General features: G+C 36.3%; 1 protein-coding gene across 2 annotated transcripts in view; it reads left to right on the top strand.

Moving 5' to 3' along the window:
- Positions 1–546: 546 nt before the first annotated feature.
- The window catches only part of LOC137623292 (receptor expression-enhancing protein 5-like), a 23336-nt gene continuing 15801 nt past the window's right edge, over positions 547–8081 (top strand). The window contains exon 1 of one of the 2 annotated variants that reach the window (XM_068354072.1): positions 547–836. In XM_068354072.1, the coding sequence (XP_068210173.1) occupies positions 662–836 (175 nt within the window). In that variant the 5' untranslated portion in view covers positions 547–661. Of the gene's footprint in view, positions 837–1190; positions 1460–8081 lie in introns of those variants that run through there. The other variant, XM_068354074.1, reaches the window with a different exon arrangement.

The following is an 8081-nucleotide window of genomic DNA, read 5'->3' on the forward strand; positions in this document are numbered from 1 at the left end:
TGCTTTACTTACATATGATCTAACAATCATATTTGCCATAAAGGCACAAAATTATTATAATCTTATGACTGTCTAAATACATTACAATATATAATTTTACTGTAAGTTATAGATAATCTCATTGAATGAATAATTATAAGCCACCCATGCCAACAGCTTTTTGTAAGTTGTTACCAAGTAAAGATTCAATACCACGAAATATTCATAGGACAAATTCCTTTAAACCTTTTCGATATGCTAAATTATACAGTAATAAGATTTAAAATCACTTTCAGAACGAGTATGTTTTTATACTGTAGCATAAAAGGCACTTGAGATAGGTAAGAGATCACTAGGACGAGGATAATTTCATCAGACATTTTAGCTAAAATCTATCTTTTTCGTAAATAATAAGCTTCCATTGACATGTAAATTCATAATTTCTGTATGAATATAAATTCTAAAAACACTATTCTAGAACTTTTAAACATACAACATATATTTTTAATCAGTTGTTAAAACTATCGAAAATAAATAACGACACCTCACTCATTCAGTGGGAACAAAACTTTCGTCGCCGTCGGTACCGTCGCGGAAGGACCCAAAGGATCTGGAACCAACAAACGTCTTAATTAAAAGGATCTTGTGTATCTGGACACAATTTCATCACTAACCTTTTGTCATGGATGGTGCAAGCACAAGCACGGCAACAAACGAAGCTGTTGATGGAAACTTCAGGAGAAAGAGGACCCAAACCAAGAAGAATTCATTCTCCATGGGCTGGGTGACCGGAAGGATCCATGACTTCTTTTTGTGGATCATGAAATCGAAAAAGAGGACCAGGACAGCATTGCGTGGTTAGTGGGACGCAATCTTATGTTGTTTAATACTTTGTAGGTAGTTAATATGCTTTCCAGAGAATACTTTTCAAATAATGGCGCCATTAGACCAAAGTTGTCTTTTATTTCCTTTTCTATGTACCGTTTTCTTTCGAGTCGAGCTTACGCCCTTTTTACCAACCATGTGATAATGACTAAACACTCTTGTGTATAATCATATATTATTTAAAATGATGAAATAACATGATCGATAAAGACGAATTTCCGCTTATGACTCTAGCACGCTTTATCAATCGTCTCTGCCAAATAAGGACTGAAAATGTCCCCCCAAAATCGCTTTATCAGTTTGGGCCGTTTTCTCTTATTGTGGAACCTCGTTTAATGAGCCTTTCTGAGAGAGGCAGTTGCTGAGGAAGGACCGTCAGACTGTCTTGTATACCTCCGTGCATGTGAGCCCTATTTATTAGTGTCGAACTTGTGAATAACATCGGGAAATTAGATTCAAGTCGCAATAATGGCCGCAAACCTCGAGTACTACCGGGAACAGGCGGTGAAAATCCTGTACCAGAACAATAAGTTGTCTGAGATCTTGGCTCAAGTCGAGGCGAAGACACAAGTGAAGAGAGAATACATCGGTTTAGGTATTACTTTTCTGTTTTTTTTTTACATTTTCATTTTTTGTGATGGTTTATGGTGTCGTTAGGTCTACCGGATCATTTCTTGACGTAGCTTAGGCCTAACGATTATATCACTAGGTTTGACTCCAAATATGGGCAGTTTTCTGAATTGAAGTATAGGCCTACGGCTAGTAATGCGTTTTGATTTCATATGTAACATTAGTAGTGAAGTATTATCTATTTGATCTCGTGTCGCACGACTTCCTAGGCCTACTGGTGGGATTAATTTATGCGCAACTCATGTCTGTTTCTTAAGCTATTCCCTTTTCCATGTACTCTGTCAACTACAAGATACAGCGTAGACTTAACACCGGTTTATGATTTAACTGAATGAATGTAGTTTAGTGCATTATGTAACATTCTATTAGTAACTCCTACACGGCAAGGTTGCAAATGGTAGCCGTCACTCGGTCGTGTTAAAATTCTATGGCAATTTAACTTCAAAATTCAACTTGTACAACAAAACTTATCCAATCGGCATGACACTGCAGGAAAAATAATTATAATGTTAATCATATTTATTGCCATTGGCTCCCATAATTATTTTTTATTTTTCTGAATGAATTCTACAGTCTTAGCCTTGGCTAGATTCAAGGCATGTGACTAAGCTTCTATTCTGAGTCACTCGGAAATCAATAGGTTAAGATATAGGGTGAGAAAGAAGAAAAGTAATTTGGGGTAATTTGGTTTTTCATTGGAGGAACCACACCTTTCAATCCTATCCTAGGCATTGGGTGGTGGTCCTCAATTCCCTCCATTCTCTAACCTATCCATTTTAATTGATTGGGGTCCTGCCCCCAATTGATCTCCCTTCTCTGACCTGTCCTATTATAGTCTACAGTTTGTACATTCTTAAATTGCCTCGCTCTACTAGTGTATATGTGATTGTCTAAATTGCCTTTATTATATTCATAGTGAGAAGTTGCTTTTGTTGATTTGCTTCTTTGTATAGGCCTATTATCATTACTTAATTCAGAGTAAGTTGCATATGGTCATTTGCCCTCTTATATAGGCCTATTTCCATTAAGTAAATTATTTAAGAGTAAGTTGCAGATGGTGATTTGCCCTCCTGCAGTGTTAATTTTTGGTGTTCTGTATTGAGATGCACAAAATATTCACTAAGATTACAGTAAAATTCATTGATAAAATATACAGCATCATTCAAATACATAAAGCCTGGTGCCACAAAAGAGAAGTACCTGTGACTGAATTTTGAAATATAAGGTATTTGCTGAAACAGGTAGTCAACTGCGCGTACGTTTGATTTCACAATAGAGATTTTCAGTTCTGTGACCAAAGATAGTTTACTATCGCTGTTAGCCCCACTTGTAAACATTGAAACCTCATATCCCTTCCTAACCCAACATAGGCTGCAGAGTCCTTAATTATTTTGATCTGTGCTGCAGATGCCACTTACATTTAAAGGTTACTCATGACTGGTAGACAAAGGAGAGTGATAATGCCCTAAAGATTGACCATATATACATATGATCACGGGCCAAGCCGCCTCTCTACCAAGGAGGGTTTGTTGATGGCTGCTGATGTCTTGGCAGATAGAACTATAGGCTCCTCCAAACCCCCAATCCTTAGCTCACAAGATTATTGGGGTTGCAGACTATAAAAAAAATGGAGATTCAACTTGTCTCGAACCCCAGTCTAGCAGATCACCAGATCGGGACATTTCCATAAAGTTACCACAACAACTTAGAATTGTGTAAAAGTATTCAAGTTCTGTAATACTTTATCTTTTTAATTCTTTAAAGTTTTTTCCTGCATTTAATTTCTAGTTATTTTTTAAAATTCTGACCGTACCTTGTTTAATTCTAACATTCATGCCATTTCTTATGTATGGGAAATTTTAAAAGTACAATGTATTTCAGTAGTATTTACAGTGGTACCTCTACACACGAATTTAATCCGTTCCACAACCGACTTCGTGTGTAGAAAATGTTCGGTTGTAGAAACTAATTTTCCCATAAGAATACATTGAAATAGGATTAATCCGTGGTTGAGCCCAAAAACCTATGATAACTCCTTAATAAATTACTACACATAATTACACACGACAATAATGCACACTAAATTAGATAATAGACATATAAAAAAGAATAATTATAAAGAAATAATAAATAAGAAACGGGTTTTTAGCATCACTTTACCTTAGAAAGTCCAGCGCAGGTGTCGGTCTTGCTATGCAGGGAGGAGACGGACGGGCGGCGAGGAGGTAGAGAGGGTGACTACAATAAACGTACACTATCGTAACTTATTCTAACTTACACTAAGTGAACTTTAACCTAACTTAGCTAATTTATTTTTTCTTATTTTTATATTTTATATTTTTTACATTTTCTTTTTTTTTTTTTGGTGATTAATTTTAATCACTTTCACTGTACACTTAAAATTGACTGAATTTTTTTCTCCTCAATCTTTGCCGTTTTCTTTGTTTCACTTTCTTACGCTTCACTCATTGCCGTTTACTTTGAACCACTTCCTTCCTTTTCATCACGAGTTCGCTTGGTAGTTTTTTTTTTTAAAGAAGCCATCGATAGAAAGTTGCTTGGTTCAGCTTTTCAGAATGTTTCGAAAATAAGTTAGGGAAACATCATCGAACTGCGCAACTGCATGACAAACCTGCAATTTTTTTGGATGGTATTTGTTGATGAAGTCGACCACGTCTTGATATTTTCCTAACACCTCTTTTATTTGCGCCGAACCTAACACATGTTCTACCGCCTCGATCCCTTCCTTGTCATCACTCATGTGCTCAGACATAGCTTGGAGTTCTTTGAGCTCATCTGTAGTAAGTTCGTCGTGATGTTGTTTTGCAAGTTCACTCGTGCTTTTCAATAATTCCTTGCTTTACTTCTAAAGAAAGCATTTCCTTATTCCTTTTCTCACCACTACCACTTGCGAAACTAAGCCTTTTAGGACCCATGATTTACGTAAAATACCGTAAAAGGATGAACGTAAAAAATCACGATTAAAACACGGTTACTGTAATAGCAGAACACACGAAGCTGACGAGAATAGAGCAATGTTCCCAAGCCACGCTAATTGAGGGTCCCTCCGAGGTAAAAATGCTGCCTTCTATTGGCGGAAATAAAAAATACATCCGGCGCTATGAGTATCATCTACGTGTACGGGTATTGTTTACTTCGGGTGTAGAGTAGGAACGTATTCGAATTGTACTTCGCATGTCGATAAAATTCGGATACAACCGGTATAACGAAAATTGCTTAGTTCGTGTGTCGAAATAAAATTTGGGTGTAGAGTCGAAAAATTGCTTGAATTTTACTTCGGGTGTTGGAAAATTCGGATGTAGATACGTTCGTGTGTAGAGGTTCCACTGTATTCCAATTTTGATAAAATTGTGTAATGCATCCTGTAAGTGTACAGACGTTAAAACTTTTCATACTTGAGACAGTCTGTCCCTACAATATGTAATGCGAATCCCCCCCCCCCCCCTCAAGATGCTGTCTTTGCCTAGAACATTGGTGACAAGTATTAAGGAAGGTATTGCCGGTCCCAATGAATGACAGTCGCCCCAGTACTAAAGTGTGATCATCATATCTTATTGCGCCAACTTTGTATCCTCTTATAGCGGCCTGATTACTTTAGTAAAGGACCAAATCTGTACATATTGGCCACTGTTCGCACCCACGAAGTATGTGATCCATTGTCTGGATGGCGAGACCACGCACGAAGATTGTCTCCAGTCCTTCCAACTGTAGCTCTTGCTTGATTAAGAATAACTAGATCCTTTCTACAGAGGTTTGTTCCACAGGGAAGAGACTCCCATGAGCTCTGGATGTCTCACCAGGTGGGCAGTGGTCTGTTTTTCTAAAGCTGATTCAAACGGGCTGCAGCTTGGGGCTGTCTTTTTCTAAAGAGTTTTGGGCATAAGTTGCCGATTCCAACAGGTCTAGGCTAGACGTGGTTCTGAAGTCTAACCTTGCAGAACGAATGAATGATTTGAAGTTCTCTGGCATCCTAACATCGAAGGTCATTGACGCCGTCTAACCTTGCAGTAGGAGTGGATTTCTCAAACTTGCCTTTTAGCATTACATTCACGTATATTCCAGAGTAATACTTCTGGTTATCAGAGGCTTTGGGTTAGTTAGTAGAGGAAGGGTTTTTTTTTTTTTTTTTTTTTTTCTCTCCTTTTGAGGACTGGTATAGTTAAACTGCCTCCTGGTAAATGACATGCAGCTGTTTTTCGCATTCCATTTAGAAAATAGTTTCTGTGAATGCTATCATGGTGAAACATGTTTGATTGATCTTAGGCTATGCAAGGACTGCTAGCAAACCCATTATTATTATTATTTGCAGCCAAAACATAGCCCTAATTGGAATAGCAGGATGTTACTACCCCAGGTGCTCAGACGGGAGAAAATAGTCAAGTGAGGAAAAAATATAAAGAAACTATGAGAAGTAATGAAAGAAAAAAATATAAAGTATCTTGAGATCAGTAAAAACATATAACAGATCTGTCATATAAACTATGTTAACGTGTTCAACATTATTTTCACCAAAGTTAAATTTCTGAATTTCCATCGATTTAACTGCCCTGTTTAGAAGAACATTTCACAATCTGGTCACAGCTGAAATAAAACTAATAGCATACAATACACTAGTATTGTCTTAAAAATAGCGAAGGCTATTCCGTTGATTTATTGGAGCTCTACAGTTAATTGAAGTGCTTTCAGTAGATTTGGCATTGTAATGCAAGGCTTAGGAAATGGGATTAACAGCAATAGTAAAGTTTGTTCAGAATATTTTAAAACTAATCTTGAAGAATTTCCTTTGTTACATATCTGTTACAAAGTAAACAAGTGATAGAAAATGTGGAACAAAAATAATACTTCAAAGTTACCACATTTAAAAGAGCTTGAGTTGTGATCTAAAAGTAATTTTCTGTACTGTATTGTGTACACAATTAGTAAATTTTTTTATATTTTAAATTTCAATTGAAGCATATCGTACTATAATTTATCAGGTACAATGTTTTTATATATAATTTTTTCTTTTCTGCAGAACAAATATCAACCATGATCCATTAATTTCATTAAATTTTTCTTTAAGATAACAAATTATCTCTACTGAAGAAGTTTTGTTTAAAAAAAGATCTACTGTATTATGTAAGAACTTAAGTAGCCTAATACCCTGCCCTACATCAATTTGTTTGTTGCAAGAGACTAGATGTAGGTGGGGTTTTTGCCATAAAGTGACACGTTGCCCATACGTATGAACATGGAAAAGTTCTTGCAACCTATACTAGTATCAATAAATTTGATTGCTAGCACAGCTCTACGCAATACAGCCATTCTTAGTTATCTTACGACATAGAAACCAATGTAAGGTCTGGTAAAGCTGCGTTAAGGGGATTTATTGTTGTTTAATACTGGATTGATGTATAACTGACATAAAGAGGGGTATTGCTGGTCAGTACTTCTGATACTGGTTATGGTTTGTGTTCGTAATGCGTTTTATCATGAACTTTTGCTAATTGCCTTACAGAATGCTATGATGGTTACCGCTTTTACACCATCACTGGTTAGGTTTGTTGCTGTGCCGTCATCTCTGGGATGCCCTTTATGAGTGAAGTCATGATTAGTGGCAATGTAGTGTGTTTCGTAGGTTTTCCTAAAACTTGACATTAGTGACCAAGTTGTGTAAGGCAAGTACAGTATGATTTCAAAGATGGTCAATTAGGTTTATTATGAATGATTGTTTGTGGTATTATACTACTGTATATCGTTTTCAAAAGCGGTAATGTACCCTATGCAGTAAGTATATTATCTGCTTTGGGAAAAGTTATTGGAATTAATTGACCACACACAGTATAGACAGTAGTAGGTTGAATTATGCTTTAGGTTATTCTAATAATTTTTAATATAAGTCTATAAACATAACTCATTAATAACTATGAGAAAGCTCAGCTTTTTTTAAATCATTAATATATCCAAAATAGCTATTCTATGTTACACTTACCGCTACCGACCTGAAAATCATTCTCTGTAATGAATTTATTTTGTGGATCTGTCCTAAATACTGAAGCTTCCAGACAAGATAGAAATTACATGATGTATAAATTACATGACTCGCAGCCCTTGCCAGTTCAAAGCTGGTTGAAGCCTGGTAGGTTGGTCAGTGAGTAGATCATACAGTACAGTACTCCAGCGACAATAAGTTGTTGATTTTGGCATTTATTAAGCAGATATAAGTATATCATAATTATTTTTCATAATTTGAAAAGCAGGATGCTATAAGCCCTATGGCTCCAACAGGAAACTAGCCCATAGCTAAAGTCTCTTCTACCCTTACCAAGTGAAAAGTAGCCACTGAACAATTACAGTACATTAGTTAATCCCTTGAATGATGAATAGTTTTTGGTTATCTTAGTGCTATCAGGTGCATGAGGAAAGGAGAATGTGTTTACTGTTGTGTAGGCAAGGGAAAAATGAGCCATAACCAGAGAGGGTCTAATATAGTACTATCTGGCCAGTCAATGGACCCAAGTGTTGATAGTTGATTTAGAAAGATTTGTCAACCATTGGCAGTTAGGATTTGTTTAAGTTTACCTTAT

This window comes from Palaemon carinicauda, chromosome 30 (assembly GCF_036898095.1).
Source record: "Palaemon carinicauda isolate YSFRI2023 chromosome 30, ASM3689809v2, whole genome shotgun sequence".
NCBI lineage: Eukaryota > Metazoa > Arthropoda > Malacostraca > Decapoda > Palaemonidae > Palaemon > Palaemon carinicauda.